The 22,681-nt window shown below is 48.6% G+C and overlaps 2 protein-coding genes across 4 annotated transcripts in view; one reads left to right on the top strand and one right to left on the bottom strand.

The window, feature by feature from the left end:
• cher (filamin protein cher) overlaps positions 1-22,681 on the bottom strand; it is a 202,612-nt gene that overhangs the window by 52,194 nt on the left and 127,737 nt on the right. For 2 of the 3 annotated variants that reach the window (XM_065437646.2, XM_065437644.2), the window contains 6 exons: positions 20,768-20,968; positions 15,922-16,059; positions 13,956-14,404; positions 12,493-12,753; positions 7,687-7,807; positions 376-494 (listed from right to left, as the gene is read on the bottom strand). In XM_065437646.2, coding sequence (XP_065293718.1) covers positions 376-494; positions 7,687-7,807; positions 12,493-12,753; positions 13,956-14,404; positions 15,922-16,059; positions 20,768-20,849 — 1,170 coding nt within the window. In that variant the 5' untranslated portion in view covers positions 20,850-20,968. The remainder of the gene's footprint in view (positions 1-375; positions 495-7,686; positions 7,808-12,492; positions 12,754-13,955; positions 14,405-15,921; positions 16,060-20,767; positions 20,969-22,681) is intronic. The other variant, XM_065437645.2, reaches the window with a different exon arrangement.
• The window catches only part of LOC135906320 (uncharacterized), a 127,899-nt gene that overhangs the window by 37,405 nt on the left and 67,813 nt on the right, over positions 1-22,681 (top strand). The gene's annotated exons all lie outside the window — the stretch shown is intronic.

The raw sequence follows: 22,681 nt of genomic DNA, 5'->3' as shown, positions 1-22,681 counted from the left end.
CCTCTGTTGGAAGTGTCATCTCGCCTCGCACAGCCGCACATGCAGGGAATCTCTTCTGCACTGTCAGGAATTCATTTGCATTTTGGTGGCCTATTAGAGAGACTATAGTTCTCAAGGACATTCTCCCCCTCCTGTATTTCTTTTCTTCCGCACCTTTGCTTTATCTCCCCGCTATTCTTTTCGTCTTTCTTTCTCACTTTACCCTTCCCCCAGTACAGGTTAGCAAACCAGAAGCTCTTCAGGTTAACCGCTCTGCCTTTCCAACCCAATTTATCTCTCTCCCTCTCTCTCAGGTATTCACGTGTAAATTGTGGGTTCCATTCTTCGCATTCTTTGTTGTGTTTTATAGTCTACATTTGCGTTCCGTGTACTCACGTAGTGTGGTCCCGGTGTGGGCGCAGTGTAGTTGCAGGTGTAGGTGTCGTCCTTGTTGTCCGTCACCTTGGCTTGCACCGGCCGCTCCTTCTCGTCCGTGATCTTCACTTTGGGTTTGGCTGCAGTAGCACGGACGGAGCGGCGTTAGTAGCGCGATGACACAGAGCCGTGGTGAATGCACGACATTGCATAAAAAAAGGAAGCGTCTTTATTGCAGTACTTGCTGGAACGTACAATGCCTCACCTGTTGTCCTATCCTTTGTGAAGCAGAGAGAAAAAAAAAGAGAAAACACAAGACATATAAAACATTAGGTCATTTTTAAATCTGCGAATTTCATGCCTTCACGTCTCGTAGCGACCACTGTTCCTTCGCGCTGCAGTATTTTCGGCTTTTTCCCGTGTTTTACTGGGTGACGCCGTTCCCATTGCCACGGCAATGGAAGTGGAGTCGGCAGAATGCCGCCGCGACGTGACTGCTTCGGCAGGTACCGGCCCGAGGAAGAGAAATTGCCCACCGAGTCAAGCTGACAGCGAGGACACTGCGCTGTACTCCTGCTCAAGTGATGACGCCTCAGATGACGAAGGCTTCGAAAGAGTGGTACATCGCAAGGCCAAGAGAAGAAACATCAGCGGACGGTCTTCATCAAGTAAGTCTACCGTCATGCCACAGCGAAGGCCATCTGCGCACACTATTCTTTTTGTGCCGGACACACCCGCCGACAACCTCAACCGCCTTAATAGACAAGCGATTTCCGTTTCTCTGGAGGCTCTTGTCCCAGGAGAAATCAAGGATATCAGAATTAACACTCGAAAGAACGTCCTGGCTATTGATGTCCATAACCAAAGCGCAATCAATGCTTTGATGGCAGTAAAGCTCCTGGGCAACATCAACGTCCACTACCTCATTCCACAGGACAACGAAACTACGGCTGGTGTAGTTTATGATATTGACACGTCGATTAGCGACAGCGACCTGCCAATTTTAATCAAACCTGCCACTGATGGTGTTGCCTTACTACAAGCTCGGCGCCTCGGCAAGTCGACCTGTGTAAGGCTCGTGTTTAAAGGTGACTGTCTACCGTCACATGTAAAGGTCGGACACTTTCGGCATGTGGTACGACCTTTCGTACCCAAACCACTTATGTGCAGAAGGTGTCAAAGAATTGGACATGTGAGCGCTGTCTGCCGAAATACAGCGACATGCCCACGATGTTCCAAACAACACGACACGGACACCTGCCGTGCAACAGAGCTCAAGTGCCCTAATTGTCAAGGCCCACACGTCGCATCCTCAAAAGACTGCCCACGCCTAAAGAAAGAGCAGAAAATCTTGCGGAAAATGGCCAGAGACGGATCATCACACAGAGATGCTTCTGCAGCGATAAGGCGACACCACTCTCGGAAACGAAAGTCTACGACATCCTCTTTCGGTTCAAGGGAAAAGTCTCGTCCGGCAACGCCACCTCCTGTTCCATCTGTCTCCAGTAACAGCACGAATGTCAACGATAAAAGCGGCCCTGCTATTCCTGCTTCATCAAGTGAGGTGTGGCCAGCACTGCCGAAGACATGCCACGCGCCAGAGCCACAGCACATGACTCGCCACTTAACGTCAAATGTCACTTCAGTTGACCAAGTGCGAGACAAGGATTCCCAGGTGATTGCTATGCTCAAATCCCTCACGAATGTCATGCGTCTACTACTGACAAACATGGACACTCCGGCTGCTCGTAGCGCACTCCAAGTGCTGGACGCGCTGACTCCAGTACTTGAAAGCATCGCATAGCACCATGGCCCGCCCCTCGCTGCCCTTCCACAAGGAAGTCAAGAAAGCATCTTTACTGCAGTGGAATGCCCGTGGTCTCAAATCGAGAATTTCAGATTTCAGACACTACGTTTTCGAAAACCGATTTCCCATACTTGTGATTTGCGAACCGAACGTGCAGAATGTTATACGCATTTCTGGCTATGAGGCATTCATGTCCTCTACCTGTGGTGATGTAAGCAAGGTAATCGTGTATATTAGATGTGATCTGACATACGTGTTGCACCCAGTCCCGCCGCACGACGACAACCAGTACGTTTGTTTAATTGTGAAAACGAACAAGTTTACGTTCACACTCGTTGCTGTTTACCTTGCTCCTTCACGCGGATTCGACTCTAAACGACTGCACGACGTGCTATCAGCGACACCCCACCCTACGATTCTCACCGGAGATTTTAATGCTCACCATCCGCTTTGGGGGAGCTTGAAGATGGACTCCAGGGGAAGGAGACTAGCATCCTTTGCCACACAGCACGACCTTCACTGCCTCAATGATGGTAGCCCAACATATTTACGCGGGCTTACATACAGCAGCTGCCTAGACTTGACCCTGGTTTCTCGGCGTCTTGAAAGAAACGTGCAATGGTTTCCAGACATCGAATCCCGTGGAAGCGACCACATTCCGACGTACCTGAAGATCAAGGGACTATTTAAATGCCCCTCCACGACACTCCGGAGAATTGACTGGCCGGCGTTTCGGTCGCACATGGAGGAAGTATGTCAGCGAGGGAACCATTCAAGTCTGGAAACCGAAATTCAAAAAGCCATGCAAGATACTACGCGTGCTTTTCAGCCTTTCCCAAAATACGAAGAATTTGAAGCCGAACTGCAGCGACTACGAGCAGTTCGCCGGCGGGCTGAAAGAAGATACAGGAGAACCAAATCCATCCATGATCTCAGAGAGGCAAGGCGGATGCAAAAGAAGATTCAACGCCGCATTGACGCACTTCAATCTCAAAGATGGAAACGTTTCTGCGAGTCGTTGGATCCACGTCAGCGATTATCTCAGATATGGAGAACTGTGCGTGGACTTCGTGTATCACCGCAACAGCGTGTTCCTTTTAAGTCCCTCGCTTTACAACAAGGTCGCAGCGAATTAAACGTTGCCGAAGAATTTTGCTCAAGACTTGCCAGCTCGCAGCCTCAACGCGCCCTTACACCATGTGCCACTCCTGTGCCACGGGACTCCTGCATGGATGTAATGTTTTCGGTGGAGGAGCTTGAAGCGGCACTAGCGACTTGCAGGCGCTCTTCGTCACCTGGGCCGGACGGCGTTACCTATGCGGCGCTCGCCAATCTTGGGCAGAATGCACGCCTCATGCTGCTAAACCTTTACAATGAATCTTGGCGCAACGGTTTGGTTCCACGTGAATGGAAATGCAGCCGCTTGGTTCCACTTCTCAAACCTGGTAAATCACCGTTAAACTTGTCATCGTACCGCCCCATCGCTCTGGCCAGCTGCATAGGGAAAATAATGGAACGAATGATTTTGACGCGCCTGGAATGGTACCTGGAAAGTTACAACGTGTACCCAGATGCTATGGCTGGCTTCCGGCGTGGGCGCTCATCCATAGATAATGTCATCGATTTGGTCGCGTATGTTCAACATCAAAAACGGATGAAACGACTCACTGCGGCATTATTCCTTGACATAAAAGGCGCCTATGACAATGTAGCACATTATGCCATTATAGAGGCTCTGATTAAAGCAGGAATCGGTGGCCGCACTTTTCAGTGGCTGTGCAGTTATTTGACTGACAGGCATTTCTTCGTGATGACCGAAGAAGGCGCCACGACTCAACACCAAACGTTCTGTGGAGTACCGCAAGGCGGAGTGTTGAGCCCGACGCTATTCAACCTAGTGCTCGTTGGCCTAGTCAGATGCTTGCCCAACACAGTTCAAGTATCAATCTATGCCGACGACATCTGCATTTGGGCGTCTGCTGTAACACGACTGCAGGTACGAGCACGGCTACAAAAGGCAGCTACCTTAACATCACTGTACTTGCGAAAACAGAACTTAGAGCTGTCTTCAGAGAAATGCTGCCTTGTTTCTTTCACTCGGAAGGAAATGAAGCGTTATTCTGTAAGTGTCAACGGCCAAGCAGTTGCACATGCACGTAAACACCGCTTTTTAGGGGTAATTATCGACCGCGACCTATCATGGAGCCCGCACGTTTCGTACCTAAAGAAGAGGTTGCTGACAATAATACATCTCCTCAAGTTTCTCGGCGGAAAGTCATGGGGCACATCGGTGCGATCAATGCTGCAGCTTTATAACGCCTTGTTCCTCGGATTCGCAAGATACAGCCTCCCTGTGCTTGGAAACACCTGCAAAACAAACCTGCGTGTACTCCAGGGACTACAAGCTCAAGCCCTAAGGACGTGTCTCGGCCTTCCGAGGTGTGCGTCTACAGCGGCAACGATTGTCATAGCTCGAGATCACCCAATAACAACGTACTTGGTAACCGACGCTCTCAGAGCGCATATTCGCCACGTTGCCCGACTACCTTCTCACCACCTTGCCGCTCTACCCGCAGAAAGACCACACGCAGCTATCAGTCGTATGATTGTTGCCAATCGCACCTCATTGCCAATGAACTACACGCCTGCAGCAAGACCATCCACACCTTTATGGTGCCTGCACAGACCTGAAGTACGCCTCACCATCCCAGGAATCACTAAAAAGGCTAACATGCCGTCGTTTGCCCTGAAGCAGGCCACATTACAACTTATACATGAGGTGCACAGCGGCCGCGTACACGTTTACATCGATGGCTCAGTCACATCTGCAAGTTCAGCTGCTGCTGTGGTGATACCAACAAGATCCATCGAAATACAGCTAAAAACGTCGCATGTATCATCAACGACAGCTGCTGAACTGGTAGCCTTGCGTGCGGCTCTCCATTTCATTCAGGAGGAACCACCGCATGCATGGTCAGTCTTCTGTGATTCCAAGGCAGCCCTACAGAGTGTACTCTCAGCACTGCGCCATGGATCACATGAACAGCTCGTCGCAGAGATCAGAGAAGTACACCATCGCATAGTTGACGAAGGACACGATATCATATATCAGTGGTTGCCTAGTCACTGTGGCATACACGGCAATGATCGAGCAGACGCAGCTGCCCGATCTGCCCATGACGGCGTCAGGTGCGTTGCCATTCCTCTTTCGAGAGCCGACGCAGCGAAAAAACTTGCCGTACTGGCAAACGACCTGACATTAGCTCAGTGGAATTCATCCGATTTCAGAAGTGCACGACTTCATACCCTGGACCCTACTTTACAACTCCGTATTCCGCCCGAACTTCCACGACGCGACTGTACCCTTCTAGTTCGTCTATGGCTTGGAGTAGCATTTTCAAATGCGTACTCCTTTCTTATCGGAATGTCCGACAACCCACTTTGTGACTTCTGCGGGTGCAATGAAACAATCGCGCACCTTCTTTGTGAGTGCTCTCGTTTCAACCCGCAAAGAGCAGTCCTCTCAGCCACCCTAGACAAACTGGACAAGCGCCCACTGTCAGAAAACAAGATCCTTGGACACTGGCCTACGCGAACATCAGCGCGATCGGCTATGAAGGCACTGCTGCGGTATTTAAAAGACACTGGACTTTCTGGCAGATTGTGACTTCACTGTGTGACTCAGGATTATACGGTGCACTGCATCACAGTAGGAACGCCTTTGCGGGCTGCGTGACAGTGCCCACAGAAACAGTTTGTGTGTACGTGCGTGTGTGTGTGTAGTTTCTTCTTCTTTTTTTAATCCTTCTCCCTCTCACCTATCGCTTCCCCTTTCCCCTCCCCCAGTACAGGGTAGCCAACCGGAGATAATCTCTGGTTAACCTCCCTGTCTTTCCTTTGCCTTTCTCTCTCTCTCTCTCTCTTCATGCCTTCACACACTACAGTGCTTGATGTAAAAGACTGCTTAGTTTTATCTTTACGGCTGATATATTTGCGGCATTTCCTGCATCGGCTTAAAGGAAAGAAAATGGTGAGGTGAAGGTTCAGTGTCGTTAAGGTGAAACGCACGTGTAATTCGAAATGCAGAAAGAAGCCAGTGAACGTGCAGTACTGACCAAGCGAGTCAACGCAGCTATCATGGAATTTCCGAACAGTGAAAGCGATGTCGTTCAAGCAAACACCTTTTGTTTTGGGGGCAAAAAAAAAATGCCCCAAGGAGCCCTGCAACATCTGCTCAGGGAGGTGTGCGGAATGTATCCCTTAATAAAGGGCATCATCTACGAATCCTTTCCAGCAAAAAGTCTTTGCTTGCGCTTCGTGCGGACGGTTTTTCCAGGTCCTCACATGGTGCTTTTGCCATGCCCTCCCCCAGGTATCATTGCTTATACTATGTTCGAAGCTGTGACGAAGTGCACATGGTGACTGCGTTGCTCCGCCCATCATCGCGCTGAGCTTTTGGATTGACATGGCTTTCGAGATCAGTCCGTCGGGTCGCCATGTCTTGGATGACATAGCCTGGTACAGTGTTATCGTTCCGCTCTACCAGTAGGACGTTCTGGCAGGCTAGTTGATTCATAGCTTTAGACGTTTCTTTCACCTGCGCGAAAAAAAAAAAAAAAACTAGGACACACGAAAGATGTGTGGTGTGTATTAGCTGTATATGGCTAGCCGATTCGTCCGTCCGTCCGTCCGTATGTCGCCTGTACGCCAAAAATTCCTCTGGCGCAACCCCATGCGCATGCGCGAAAAGAAAAGAAGAGGAATTGAAGCGCACGATTATCTGCGCCAGTAGTGGCGTCGTTGCCCTCCGCCGCAGCTGAGCGCGCGCTCAGAAGTTTCTCTCCGGCTCTGAAATGCCTAGGCCACGCGTCGTACATACTCCTGAGGAGCAGGCAGCTTTCGATCAGCAACGCCGCGAGCAGAACCGGGAACGAGCTCGTCTACGCCGTGCTGAGGCTGCAGCCTGGGCACAACAGACTCGTGCAGCCGATCACAAGCAGCAACTGCGTACCGAGTACCCGGCCGCCTACCAAGCCGTCGTTTAATGAACCGTCGGAATTAACCCAGTGATAAACACCGGGGCCGCGCGTTTCAGCTTCGCTGGTTAACCATCTGTACACAGTGCTTGGGCGGTAATTTCTTTGTATTTGGCTTTGCCAACAGTGAATAGTCGCAACGCACAAATAAATCAGATCGTGCTTAGTGGTGTGTCACAGTAAACAAGAAAAGTGGCGACAATTACAAGACATTGTAAGGTGAAGCAGGCAGTCTTTTGAGCTAAACCGTAGCCTCCCTGTATTGTGTACTGGTGCTGGAATGTTTTGTTAACCTGTTCATAAACGCATTATTATGTTTATAAGTTACTGTGGGGAAAGTAGTACTGCACCGCCCCTATAAAGCCTGACCGCAGAGAGTGTTCCGATGCTAGCGTCTTCGCCATGTACATATTCTTCTGGCGCATTTATGCGATAATTTTCAACCTTCCGACATCAGTTGGATTCGAAGCGACGCATTGTTCTTTTTACCTTTTCCTGCAGCCTTGCAGTCAATGTAGAATTTGGTGGGTGTCTGTGACGTCACGCCTTTCTCGACGCCCGGTCCATAGACGCGGACTTTTCCTGGATCTGTGTTGTCAGCCACGTTGACCTGGCAATGTAATTAAAACATAACACGATTACTTCACCAGAAAGCAGCGTGCAATACCACCTGCCAGACGAGCAAATGTAGTGACACCTTTAGCGATCATGCTTGTTTCACTCACTTAATGTATCTGTGACGGCATTTTTCTTAATACCGTGTCACTTTTGTTTAACAATACGAAAACCAACTAAAGCGCACAGAGGGAACCATAAAGTTGCTAGCACTTCTAGTATTATCAAAACCTGTTGATGAGTCACTTTGGTCACTCGGTGTTGCAGAGGAAATGGCTCGTTTCCCTTAAGTCTGCGTTCAACACTAACTGGAATGATAAATATGATTGAAGCTTGTGCATTGTTCTTGCATTCAGCGCATACTCTTCCTGGACATTCAGCTCTTCCTGGACATACAGCAAGCTTTCGATTCAGTTCCGCATAAGGCGATTATTTTCGCTCTTGCAACCGCGGGAATTTCGGGTCGTCTGCTCCAGTTTGTGCATAATTTTCTGTCGGAGCGCCGGATGAAAGTGCGTGTCGGAGGAGTAACTAGTGAATACCGAAATGTGACGTGTGGTGTTCCACAGGGCAGCGTATTATCACCGCTTTTGTTTAACGCGGCACTCGCCGCGCTTCCAAGTCGTTTGCCTCGAGACACTGACTTCCCTGTGAGCGTAGCTGTCTACGCAGATGACATTGCTCTGTGGATAAGCGGCCCTTCGCACCTTGGTCCGCGACTTCGTGCAAGCTTGCAAAGAGCTCTCAACGCTACTTCGGAGTACTTGGGTGAAATTGGCCTACTCATATCACCTGCTAAGTCGGCTGCAATAGCATATCACCCTAAACAACGCGCTCGTCGAACGAGCCGTCGAATGAGCCGACTGTATCTTGACGAAACGCTTATAAACTGGGTGCGACAACACCGTTATTTGGGCTTAATTGTGGATGATCGCATCTCTTGGCGTCCTGCCGTTAAATCTGTACGACGCAAATCGCACTCCCTTCCTAAGTATGTGGCCGCCTTAACTGCTCGATGTGCTGGTTGCGACCAAACAACGTCTCTTCAGGTATACCAGTCATCTGTACTCTCAGGCATGCTGTACGCATTACCAATTTTGAACATACCACCTAGTTTGATGGCCCAACTGGAGCGAGATCATCGCGTTGCCCTTCGACTAATGCTTGGATTACCTCGTGAGGCGCAATCTATTGCATTACTTACTGAAGCGCATCAGTTACCCCTGAGGCTGCAAGCAGATCAGAGAGCTCTGTATCACATTGAGCGTCTGCACCGCGCATGGAATGGTCAATCGCTCCTTGATCGTCTGATTCACCGCCCATTATTTCGCATGGAAAAATTGGCGGCATTATTTATGGATATCACTACCATTTCTGAACATGCTGCTTCAGATACGTCTCCGCCTCCAAAAGGTATCACGAAACACGTATTCCCCATTTTTCTCACAATCCCTGACATGTACAAAAAGTCTGATATGGCTGTTTCGGCAATATTTCAATTGGCTCAGTCTCACTTGTTCGAAAAGTTTCCAGATTATCTTCAAGTTTTCACGGATGCATCTGTACACAACGACGGTCAAGGCGCCTCTGCAGCTTTTTACTGCCCTTCAACAGAAGTACGACGTATCTTTCAAATACCTCATCCAACTTCGTCAACAACTGCGGAACTAGCAGCGATTAATGTTGCACTGAAATACGTGCAAGAGGAGTTAATTACATCGAAGGTTGTCATCTTTACGGACTCCCGTGCTGCCCTTAGCAGGTTACAACGCAGTGAGCTTGATTGTCCACTTGTGCGCAGCATTAATGACTCTGCGAGCAAAATTACATCACGTGAGGTATGTCTCGTTGCTCAATGGATACCTTCACACGTAGGAATCGCCGGAAATGAAGAGCCTGATCGGCTCGCTTCAAGTTGCGTTCATAACAACTGTGACTGCCCAGAAATTACGTGCAAGCTTGATGACGCTCGTCTGCTGATTCGTCGCCACCTACTCAAGCAGCATCCAGATCAGCGCGTCGCAAATGGAACGTTCCCGCCACGTGTTCGTGGTCGAGGCTTGCCTCGTCGCGCTAGAGCACAACTGCTCAAGCTGACGGTTGGTTGCGTGAACGTGCACGAACGTTTATACAGACAAGGGCGTGCGGAAAGTCCATTGTGTACGTCTTGTGGCTCTTACGAGACACTTCAGCACCTTATACTTGAGTGTCCCGCTTTCAGTGCGCAGCGCATGTCACTAGTGAGAAACTATCATCTCCTTGGCCTGCGGTGTGCGACACTCGAGGAATGTTTATACCCCAGTGGCTGTGCATCTAAACGTGATCAGGCCCATCGCGCCCTACTAACCTTTATAGACCTAACTAACTTAGGTTCACGTTTGTAGCATGAACATTGGACATTCAGTTGTAGCGTGACCTTTAGTGACCGGCCCTACTGTGTGTGATCAGTACTGTACCCTAACGCTTCTTCCTTCGAAGATGGGAGGTGGCGGGTTCAAACACCTTGTAGTGTATATTGTGAACCGGTGATTACGTGCAGGTGATTACGCGAAACGGTGATTACGTGCAGCTTCACTTGGCGTCTCATCGTGGAGAACACAATCAGCCGCATAGCGAACTAGCCATGGACGTGGTTGATAATTGTGGAGGCTGTTCGACGCGCCGTCACTTTAATTCCGGCTGCAGAGTTCTACTTTAGTCTTTAGATTTGTCCTGTTGCAGTGTTCTACTTTGGTCTTTAGATTTGTCCTGTTGCTCTCCTTTCCTTTTTCCTCCCCTCCTTCCTATCTTCCATTTCTGTGTTGCTGTCGCCTCCCTTCAGAAGAGTAGGCAGGCGTTGTGCCCCTTCCGGTGGCAGTTGCCAGCCTGCTCCTCGCTTTCCCTTTCCTGTTACCTGTGTATATGTGTATATGTGTGCAAAACAAATAATAATAATAATAATAATAATAATAATAATAAGAATAATAATAATAATAATAATAATAATGATTCACTTCCCGAATACACTTTGGCCTTCACTCAACTAGCGCGCGCTTTCTGCTTAAACCTTACTTTGCTCCGTGTTGAAGGTACTGCTGCTTACTAGAAACCCAAATAATCAGTAAGAAGTAATCAGTTTATTACAAAATGCCTGACAATATTTCATGGTATTGCTCTGTTAAATATAATTTCGCGACGCACAGGGACGTTCACCGCAATGCTATTGACCCGGTAAGCTGTCATAAGTCGATGCAAGAGATAAACGTATCCAAAGTTCCAAAAGGCAAGGTGTCGGAATGCGAAACTACGTGGCCATGTCATTCGTTTATTTTGGCTTAAAGGTGGAAGCCAGGTATAGTCGTAATTCCATAAAAATAGCAAACCTGTCGTTTATACTTGTACACTTATTTACCATGGAAATGTTTTTGTCGAGTCTAGGCACATAGTTCGAGTACTCGCACATACCCGCGAAAGCTCCGCCGAAGGTGGGTGCATGCCAGTAGCTCTAGTCGACCTGTTCGCGATAAACGCTTATATCAGTGAGTTTTCACGTAGGTCATTATGATTATGGAATTTTCGTTACATCTAAACTAGTTCAGAACGAATCAAAAAGTGTATTGTCTAGGTCCTGCTCTATTAACTAGCCCATAAACGCTGATCTTGCTTGTAACCGTTCTCGATGTGCTTGCCTTGGTGTTCAAAGCGTAGCTGATCAAGAGGCACAACGTCTTAATATTTGCTGCTTTTGTGTTTCTAAAAACAACAAATACTTTCTACTGCATTGCCGCGTGGCATCGAGTATAGCCAAAGTGACGCATGATAGGGTGTCGCCCAGTCGCTGAATGTGTCACTACTTTTGGCAATCTGGCAGGGATCCAGGTCTGCACGCATGAAAGGAGCAGGACGCCTGTCACGATGAATGAGCAGGCAGTGTGAGGCACCCAACATGCTGGAGGACGATAACGTAGCTGTTTAGACAGAGTGATCGCTTTCACAAAACTTGAAATTTCAAAAGCTCGCACAGGCGCAGGCAGTAGCCGGAAGAGAAAAAGGAAGCAAGACTATAAGCGAGGCAAAGCCTGCATGACAAAGCAAAGCAATGTTTAAGCGACCCATTCGAGCAAGCTACGTATCTGAAACTTTCAAGCAATGCTTTCTTCAAAGAAAACGTTCGTTTCTCCATGCTAGCAAAATGCACAAGAAGGGTGCACACGATACAACAATGAGTGCGGGGCTGGCACCGACTTCTAAATAAACAAACGTGTTCCTAATCCAGCCATTAGTGAGTGCTTCGGTTTTATCGAAGCATTCTTTTTTCTGCGGTACGAGAAGCTTGCTTATGCAAAGAAGGTGAGGCGTGCAGACAGGACACAAGAGAAGAGAAGTGGACAACACGAACGCCACTTCTCTTCTCTTGTGTCCTGTCTGCACGCCTCACCTCTTTTGCATAATGGATCCTTACCAACTAGCTCAGCTTTCTGTCGTTCTATGAGAAGTTTGCTACCAGATACAGGTTGCTGCGTTGGTTTCTACAGTTTGCCAGTGCAGCTAGCACAAGCCAGCGCATGCAGGGGAATCCCAGAAAGGTAAGTACAGAAGGGGACATGTAAGTGTGAGGAAATGAACGAGGAAGGGGACACAGTGCAGGGGGGAACCACGGTGCGAAAGGACCGAAAGAAGAGAGTGAAGCGGAGGCGCTACCCGGAAGGGGCTTCCGGGCACGGCGACGCAGGAGTAGTTGACCTGCACCGTGTGCTTGTCGTTGGACTCGGGCTTGTACGTGCATGTGTACGTGTCGTCGCCGTTGTCCTTGACCTTGACGTCGACGGGCCTGCTCTGCGAGTCGGCCACGATGACCTCGAGCGGCGCCTTGCCGCCGGCCTGGCGAGCGTCCACCGTGAACTGGGTCGGCTGGCCCTGGAGCACGCCCGTGGGCTGCAGTCCCGGACCGCTGGCCACCACCTGAAAGCGACGAAGCGTTGCACAGAGGTCGCATCGCGCCGAAAGACGCGGAACTGTAAAAACGTCACAGGTCGACACCTGCAGCACACCTGTACAATGCATATGGGAGAAGGGCGTTTGGCGTTCTCTCGTCGTCGCAGGAGAGTGCCCGTGACGTCTCTTCACGTGGAAGCAAGACCGCCTTCGAATTTAAACGAAGAAAATGGAAATGAAACGGCTTACTTTCATCTGTTGTGTAATGAAGTGGGTAGCACTCGGGGTTTTCTATGCAAAGAAGAACTGGGCACTCATAACCCATGATAAGCATAACGAACATGTGAATCAGGAGCCTGCGAAAGCATTTGAAACCAAAACCTAACAGAAGAAAAGGAAGTCCAGGGTTACAACCTGTAGCATGCTGTACTGTTGTCCACAGTATGAAGAAATATTGCTTGGGGAGGGAAGAGCGTGCTAGAAGAAATAGTACTCTGTCAAACGCAATATGAGCATTATATCGATGTTCTGGCACCCAGCGCGATTTTCCTCACCTCGCCTTCGCGAAGCTTTCATGGAATGCCAACTAAGAAAGCACAACGTTTTATTGGAGCTAATTACATAGGCATCAGATGCTTCCCACTTCTATGGTCATAGGCAGACCTTTTTACTGCCATGTCAGTCTTGCCGCAGTGCTTCGATTGTAATTTATAGTCTCGCCTGCTTTAAGGTTATTATGTACAATACCCATTGTGCGCACAATAAAAAAAAGATGGCTGGCACTCTCACTGAGATGTGCACACCCATCACGTCATTTTTTGCGAACATAATTGAGGCTACTGCGCATATAGTTGTTTGCGAACGGAGCCTCCCTGCTGAGCGATGAAGCGTGCTGTTGCGTTGTTTTTTACTCGACCTTGAGCAGTAAGAATTTTTCTACCTCGATAATTCTCTGATCAGCAGGAACACTTCTCCATAACCCCTTCTCTTTAATGCTCAGGTACCACGAATTATTTTGTCCGCAATGTCAGCTAATTCAAGAGAACGTCAATGTATGTGTGCACAAAGCGAGGACAGACAAGATAGGAAACAGAAACAACGCAGCCCTTTAGCTGGCACTTCAAGATGGTCGTAGAGAATCCATCAAGGTAGTTCAAGAGGGTACTTCGATTCGCCTCAACAATTCGTCACCCTTTAACTGAACGGGAGCCTTTCAAAAATAAACTCGCCTTGTCCGGCTGGACGGTGCTCTGGGGAAGGATGGTGGCGATCCAGGGCGACTTGGGAATGTCCTCGCTGTTGCAGAGCACGTGCACGGCATACTCGCCGGGAGCCGTGGGGAAGTACTTGACGTCGGCCGATCCGTCGCCGTTGTCGTAGCACTCGATCTTGGCCTTGGACGGTCCCTCGATGGCGAAGCCCAGCTGACCGGTCTCGCCGTTCGTGTCCACCGTGAAGGTGGCCGGATAGCCGACCAGGCCGCCGGTCAGGCCGGGACCGTAGGCGACGATCTTGGACTCCTTGTAGGGCCCCACGTTCACCTCGTACGGGCTGCGCGGTATCTCTTGGCCTCCGTAAGAGATCATGACCACGTAGCGACCCTCCTTGGCCGGATGGTAGTTGCACTCGAAAGTCTTGTCGGGCTTTGGCGTGATGTTCACCTTCTCGACGCTGCCGCCTGTATGCGACGATGGGAGTAAGTGAAATTCATTAGAAGCGTACGAACAAATGTAAACATTGGTTTGACTAATTAGTCACTCGACTGGCCAATCGGCCAATTCATTGATCGGCGAAACTGAACATCTCAGAGATGTACCTTATGCTATGACGAACGCCGGAGAGACAAGCTCGGCTTAAATCTTGGTTCCTTAACCGGCCCCTTAATCTTAAAGCGAACATGACCTCAGAGGTGGTAGATCGATGCTGCGACACTTGCCGTCATTGGGTCGTGTGGAGCAGCAGGATGTCAAGACCTTCAGTCACTGAAGCTTGTCGTCGAAGAAAGAGGTATTTACGGATGCACGCTTTTATTGCATTTGTTTATGTATTTGACGTACTTAATATTTACTTGCATCATGGCAACGACTGTTTTGCGCTTGCATTTCAGCTGTAAGTGGCGTTTGCCTCTTTTTGAAAGCAGAATAAAATACAACAATGAAGACATCTGCTCGCCACCTAAGAGAAATGAAGTCAATACTACGGAATGGAAATTATTGAATTATATAGAATAATGCACGTGTTTGTTATAAAATAACGCGTTATTTTTTTATACAATGAGCTGATAGACAGGTGACGCTAACTTATAATTATCGAATATAAAACAAAAAGACGACGAATATCTTTTTCTGCTTTACATTTCAGACTTTGTTGTAAACACTAATTAATGAAGGACTAGGATGCAGCTGTGATGTAAATTTAGCGCCCGCGTGCCAAAAGTACTATTAACGCACAGACCTGTTCGGTTTGGCTTCACTGCAGTATGTTGTTTGATACGGTGAAGCCGCACCACACTGACAAGCTCTTAAAAGGGTGGTTCGCCTTACTGTTGAGAAGCCCGCTAACACTGAAGCTGAACTGCTTGCTTTTCGCAGAGTGCTACCTAAGTTCAAGGAGCGTATACCTCGCACAAACGATCTTTCTCTTCTTGCTGTATCATATTAGAGTTAGTTTAGCTGGCTGAAGCTAAACTCCAACTTTGCCTTCCTAACTAAAATGTTATGCTTACATTTCAGTGAAACATTTCATTATGCTTATTTTTCCTGCAGTTATTTATTTCGCGGAACTTGCCCTGCAGCATACCTCTTTACTTAAATGAACGCGTCAAGGTCCTCCTCTTGCAGAAATTGAAGTAATGGCTTTGCGAACTAATTGTAGTCGATCAGCCAACGTTTATAGCTGCCTTCCTTATCCGATCGTGACTTGGCATCTCTTAGTATCTTTCCTCGAGCATTCCTAGTTACTGGGAAAAGCTACAACGTGTGGTGAATGTCCGCTGTAGAAGCTGGAGCAGCGTGCTTAGGACAGTTCGCTCGGTCTTCGGGTGTTGGGTCCGTTTCACACTGTCGCTTCATTCAAGGGAATTGTAACTGAAATCGTACGAACGGTTTGAAAGAAAGAAAGAAAGAAAGAAAGAAAGAAAGAAAGAAAGAAAGAAAGAAAGAAAGAAAGAAAGAAAGAAAGAGGCGTTGCACGTACCTGGGCCGAGCACCTTGACTTGCAGCTCGCCTTCGCCAGCGTTCTCGGTGAACACCTTGAAGTCAGCCACGTCGCCAACGCGGACGCCGTTCTTCTGGAGACCGCGTCCGGAGGCACGGACGCGACGCGGGTTGCAAGCTGCACGAGCAAGAACGAAGCAGGAAATCGCACTTCCTCCGGCGCCTTTGTTAGCAAACACGAGCAACGCCAGTGCTGACATGCACTGACACACACGCCGAGAAGAGCTCCAGTCGAACGAGCCCTCAAGCGCCGCACGCGACCGTGTGGGCTTGTTTATTTGGAAAACAATGGGCAAACATGCGTCACTCGCGCTGGATTTGCAGCGGTTGGTCGCCACAGCTTGCAGCATTCTCATGATTTAACTTATGTATGAGCAATGTGCCCTTTAAGAAGTGGTGCTTCTGAGAAACGAGTCATCGCACGACTGTAAAAGGCATATGTGTATGTATAAGAGATTTCTGAGAACTCTGCTTGCTGCCGCTGGATTGTGAACGCGGTTTTCTTCGTTGGTGACGCTCTTTCTTTCTCTTTCTGCGCATTCTCTCCTACCCCCAGTTCAGGGCAGCCAACTAGAACTATATCTGGTTAACCTGCCTAACTTTGTGTACATCTTTTCTCTCCCTCTTCTTGGATTGCAATCTGTGCTTAGGGGCGTTCTCCTTACTGACATCTGTCTGCTCACCATTACGGAAAATAATTTCAGATATGCATGCTTCTTCATTGCTCAAGATAATTGTCAATCGAGGTAAGCTCGTTCGTTAGGCTTTAAAAAGTGGCCTCTGTTGAGCAGGGTTGTGCTCCTACGTTTCAGATTTGTGCAGTGACAGGCAATGATTGCCAGGTGCACACAGGTGCACGTACGAGCTCATATTTGTTTTTCTTTTTGTTTTTAGATTTGCGGGCGGGATTTTCACAGATATATTTTCTTGCACATACCGAAGAAGCCAACAGTCACAAAAAGCGACAAATGCACTGGTGAACTGATGTTTTAAAAATGAAAGAATAGAAAAAGATACTTTAGTTTCTCTGTGAGTTAATCGCCTTCAGTAATCTTTGATTTCTTTTATGGGTATTTAAACCAAGTCCCTCATTATACTTGATTATTTCACAACATCCCAACGGGTAAGATTTAACATGTTAAGGTTCTTTCGCAAACATGTATATTGCCTAGGCCTCAAATCGACATTGATCTTCGATATTTTCTAAATAAAAGCACACCTTTAGTGACTTTTCGCTCGGCCATGGAGCTTAGCCAACAAGTGTGCGATGATAATAGTCACGATCGCAGCTTAGATCATTTTTAGATCGTCAGATAGGAAGCAGAGTGTCTTGAACGATGATTAATAACGACATTCGAGGCGAGTGGTTTTCGGAATGCACACGCAATACTTCACATTTTAGCTTATCTGTCAGGGTCTTCTACAAACGATGATTTAATGACCTTTACCTAGCCTGGGAAATGTCACGACGAAAGATTTTAGTGTTTCAGCTGGGATACAGATGGCTCCACGTGTACTGTCTGGAGATTTACAAGCAGTCGTGGCCTTTCCCTCAGTTACACCGGAAGCACTCCGATCTTCATGTTTATTCAGCAAATGTCAGGAAATACTCGCTTCTTGTTTACGGAACCACGTGCAGGACGTGATGGGGCAGGGCAAGATATGTATGTTTAGGTAACATGGAGTCCGGTAAGTTGCTCCACTACGCGCCTACTACTGCTATAATGCAGTAGGTGGGATGCATTTATGGCATTCGCTCGTCTAACTACATAACAGGAGGGAACACTTCTCACGGAAGTTGCCTACCTCCTTTATTTTATTTCGTGCCTTTGCGTTATCTTTCCGCTATTATCACCGCCTTTCAATTCTCCTTACCATTCCCCTAGTGCAGGGTAGCAAATCTTAAGCTCTTCCGGTTAACCTCCCTGCATTTCCCACACCATTTCTCTCTCTCTCTTCTACCTCCAATCTGTACGCAGTGTCATGTCAAAGCCAACCAATGGCATCACATGTGCTGTGGAGTGATAAAAAAAAGAACACTAACAAGCGATAAAAGCGACCCCCACTGCCTATGCCTGTTAGTACTGCATGTCCACGACATGACATGACAAGAACTTTATTTGAGTCCTGAGGGACTGAGATCTTGGGGAGCCAAAACCGAAGGCTCCCGAAGATCAAGTCGGTGGCTCCGCCCACGATGGGACAGGGAGATCAAGTCCCGCCGCAATGTCGTGGGCCCTCTGGACAGCCTGGAGTTGAATGGGGAGATTGCTGCTCTTGAGAGATTCCTGCCATTGTTCTTTCGTGATGGGTGCAGAGGCGTTAAGGACTGGGCACAGCCAGAGCATGTGGTCAAAAGAGCATGAGTCATGACCACATTAGGGGTACGACTGTGAGTGTTCAGGAGCTATCTTGTTAAGAGATCGAGGAGTGGGATACGAACGGGCTTGCAGGAGTCTGAGTGCGGTAGCCTGAGGTTTGTTCAATTTGGGGTGAGGGGGTGGAAATGTCCTCTTGCCTAGTCGATAATAGGAAACAATTTCGTGGAAAGTACATAATGGATATTTGTGCATGTTGACCTCGTTCCAAGCCTGGCTACCCACGACAGCGCGGTGCGTGAAATCGCGCGCTCTCCGGTGGACCTGCTCATTAGGATTACATCCAAGCGGGTTAATTGAGCTGTCTAGATGGGCTGGGAACCACGAGATTTGGTATCCTCCTTCGCTGCTCTCCCTAGTCCTTTGAAGTGATTTAGTCACAATACTGTTCGCCTGTTCAGATATGATGGCGGACGAGAAAGATCTAACCCCGAGAAAACGATAGCGGGAATTTTTGAGCTGTGAAAAGCCAGAGCGATCGCCGTGGGCAAACTTCGTATAAACAGAGGCTGCATTCACCAGGTTGCCCCCCGCGTCTACCACCGAGACAGCGAACTTTTCCTCACTGTCATATCTGGCAGCATCGACAAAGAGGGCATCTAGTTTTTGCTGATTGATCTTTTTAGGGATGGACTTGGCTCTCGCGAATCATCTACCATCGTTATGCACTGCTCAAATACCGCTCTCCTCACCTTCTCGGGAGGCACGCGCCCCAACCACATCCCACAGCGCCCCATCCCACAGCCGCGGCACTTCTTTTCCTTTTCGCTACTGGGGCACACGTCGGCTCGATGACCCGCGTGGCCACACGCGTAGCATACATTCACCTGCCGTTTGTACAGAAAGCATGGAACGAGGGCGACTCCACACATGACCGTGTTGGGCACTCGCAAGCCGTCGAAGAGTATAACAACTACTTGTGTGTTCTTAATTCTTCTGACTTCTAATGCCGTAGGGTTGCTTGGGTTCAGAATCATCCTCCTAAGGGCTCCTTCGTCAAATGAAGGGTCGATGTTTCGTATTACACCTTTGCACGTGCCACCAGGGGCAGAAATGTAGGCTGACACCTCAAAGGCGCCGAGTTTAGTATGTATCTTGCTGATTCTTGCATATGCCCTCGCGTTTTGATCGTGAGGGGTAGAGATAACCAAAATGTTCTGCATCTTGTTTGGGCACACGGTGTCCTCGGCAGTCTGCTGTTCCGTCAAGGCCGCCGCCATGGCCAGGGCTGGGCGAGGAGTATGATATCCGTTTTGGAAGCATCGAGGCCTCCCTTGGGGCGCACGATGATCTTGATTTGGTCCTTGGGTAATTTCGGTAGCCTCGAGGCTGCCGTTACCTGCTTCATGAACCTTTTGGCCGGCGAGTTGGCCGTGCGGCTGCCAGCCGGCATATTCTTGGTGATACGTTGCCCGCCATGTGAAGGCGTATTCGTTGGTTGTTTTCGTTTGCTGCCGAGGACGGTCGTCCATCCCGCTTCATCGAGCTCCTCCAGGGCGATTGCCATCCCCTCGACGACTGTGGCACCAGGCATGATTTGTGTTTGTCAGTAGTTCGCTTGCCACGCCGGTCGTCCGTGCCGGCGGGGGGGTTAGGCCAACGCCTTCTCGCGCTGCCGCGCCGTAAGTAGGCGTAGCCCGTTAGGGTTGGCGCTCTGGCGGCGTGGTCGGAGATTCAAGAGGTCACAAAATGGTGAAAAGTCCACCCACCGATAAGAGTCCACTATCTGCGCAATCCTCGGAACTTGACGCTTCATAAAAGGTATACTTTCCGTGGGTCGGCTTCGCAAAACAGCCAAAAACCTTGGAAAATGGGGGCCGATGGCACGTCGGATCCGCACTACACTGCCGCATGTCCACGAGATTCATTTTTTAAGGCAATATAAATAGGCGTGAAGCCTGTGAAGTGCTTATTTCGGGACTTGCGGTTTGTGGTCTCCTTGGCATGCACTTCAGCTTTCAGCTACTCAGATACGTGACGGTGCGGGATCCTCCCACTTATGTTATCCTCATAATTGTTTTCCTTGTTAGTTTCTATTTTTTATTACGATGAACCAAAGCTACCTAACTGACAGTAAGTTAACTACACACATCGTTGTTATCAATTACCAGTGACAAGCTTTAAAACACTGTCTTGTCGCTCTTTGGCCATAACTGGCCTTTCGGTTATCAAAATTCATACACCATCGTCATCTATCATTACTGCCATTTCTTATTGCTAACGAGTGTCCAATATATCATGCGATAACCAATGTTTGACAAAGGTCCGGCTTTAAAAAGAAGTCAATGTACACAAATATCGCGGATGTGAACTACAAAGCGAACTAAAGAATATATAAGCCGGTGAAATGATTAAGGCAGTGCCTTCTCACTCAGTCAAGCACAAGGGGCTGAATACCCCCCCCCCCCCACACACACACACACACACAAAAAAAAAAGGGGAACGCACGTGGTCCGACGTTGACCTTGAAAGGGCTTCCAGGCACGGGTCGTCCTGCGAACAGGACGTTCACCTGGTGCGGCCCTTCCATGGACGGCACGTACTCGCAGTGGTGCTCGTCCTCGTTGGTCTTCTTCACGCGGCACGGAAAGGCGTTGCGGCCGCCCTTCGGGTCCACGATCTCCACCTCCACCTGGCCCTTGCCCGCAGCTGCGTTTGACAAGAAATCACTCACACATCCGTGGTCTCGTCAAGGATGCACAGCCAGTGCAGTCGAGTACGAACGACCCCGACCGTAGCTCGTAGGATCGAGCATGCAGTTTCTAGGATTTAGAGAGTTTATAGGGTCACTTAACGGGGGGAAAAAAGTGGCAAGTCGAAAATGTCGTGTCAGCACTCCTTTGAGACCTGTGCACTGTTAATTAGTAAACCCTATTTCAGAAAGGTGTAGGCTTTAGTGAGTGTACGATAGGTGGCTAGTGGCATGCTAAAAATAGTGCAAAAGACGCTCGCTCGAGTGCGTCTTTCGCGCTAGCTTAATTATGTACACCGTATCGACACATACTTTCGAAATCGTAGAAACATTACCGCGCGTTCTCACACTTAAACGGATAACACCTAGCAAGTATACGCAAGTCCGGAAGCACCTTTAAGATATTTTAATCGGATGATAAGGTTGGTCCGGAAAGGTGAATCTGGCGTTGTGGATAATATCGTGACGCCATGACACAGGAAAATTTGGTGACGTGTAGCAGAGGCTAGGTATGATGATACTGCTCGTAAACAACAACAAAAAAAGTTGTGTTCAATAGGTCCTGTATGCGTTTCTTCTCGCTGCGCTAGCGTGTGCCAGCTGCAGCCATCGGAAGAACGGAGCGAGGCTACGCGTCGTCACACCGTGGTGCATCCACCCCCTTGGTGCCGAAGCCGAAGCTGGCTCCTAGAAACAAGTATCGTAGCAAATCATACAGGGCCCTCTGACGTCTGCCACTATTTTTTCCATGGTTCTAGGGGTTTGCTAAGGTTGTGTTGAACCCAAGAAAGTGGCACGCAGCAAATGTCGTGTCAGTGCTTCCTTGAGACTCCTGCACCGCTCATCAGTAAACCTTGTTTCAGTATAGGCGCTGACTTGACTAAGTAGGTGGCTGGGTCACACGTTGAAAATAGTGCCACAGGTGCTCGCTCGAGTGTGTGTCTCGCGCCATCTTCAGTATATGGACAGTATTAGGTTTTGTTAAACAGGAAATAGTTCCTGAAGGACTGTTGCTAAAAGCGTTTTATCAGCGAGTAGCCAGATGTTTCTTGCTAACGCATCTGGCCTCTGGGGCACAAGAAAAAAACAAACAAACAGAAGAGGTCGTTTGATTTTAACGCTGCCAAGTAGGAGGAAGACAAAATGAAGAAGACGCATGCATAGCTCTGTGCATCTTGTCATCCATGTCCTGCTTGGTGCTATCCAGATCATGTTCAGATATTCTCAATTTCTAACGCTACAAGTGGTCAGTGGGGATCGTGGAATTGGGGGTAGTAAGGAAAAAAGAATGGGAAGAATAGAGAGTAATTGTATTAGTATGACCAATACGCTTTAACTATGAATGGCTGACGCGGTAAAAATAGGACCAAGGATCCTAATTAATTGCAAAGGGAGGGGGGATAGAGGAGGGTACAATTGCGACTTGGGAAAGTTGGTGGATGTTTGTTTTGAAAACGGAACCGGCAGAACAAATATGAATCACGGAAATGTGTCTTGTGTACATCACGTTGGTTCTGCTTTCTATTTTGGTATAATTTTTCAAGGCACGACTCAGGCCATCATGAAACAGATCATTCGTTTGATAAAAAGCACGCTTCAAAAATCTCGCTTAGCGCCATTTTCGGTAAGCGCGCAGTCGACTTTTTGAAGAGGGCATCTTCGCCGTCACG

The sequence above is a fragment of the Dermacentor albipictus genome, chromosome 5 (genome assembly GCF_038994185.2).
Source record: "Dermacentor albipictus isolate Rhodes 1998 colony chromosome 5, USDA_Dalb.pri_finalv2, whole genome shotgun sequence".
Lineage (NCBI taxonomy): Eukaryota > Metazoa > Arthropoda > Arachnida > Ixodida > Ixodidae > Dermacentor > Dermacentor albipictus.
Note: the sequence above shows the minus strand (reverse complement) of the source record. Positions and strands in the feature narration are given on the sequence as shown.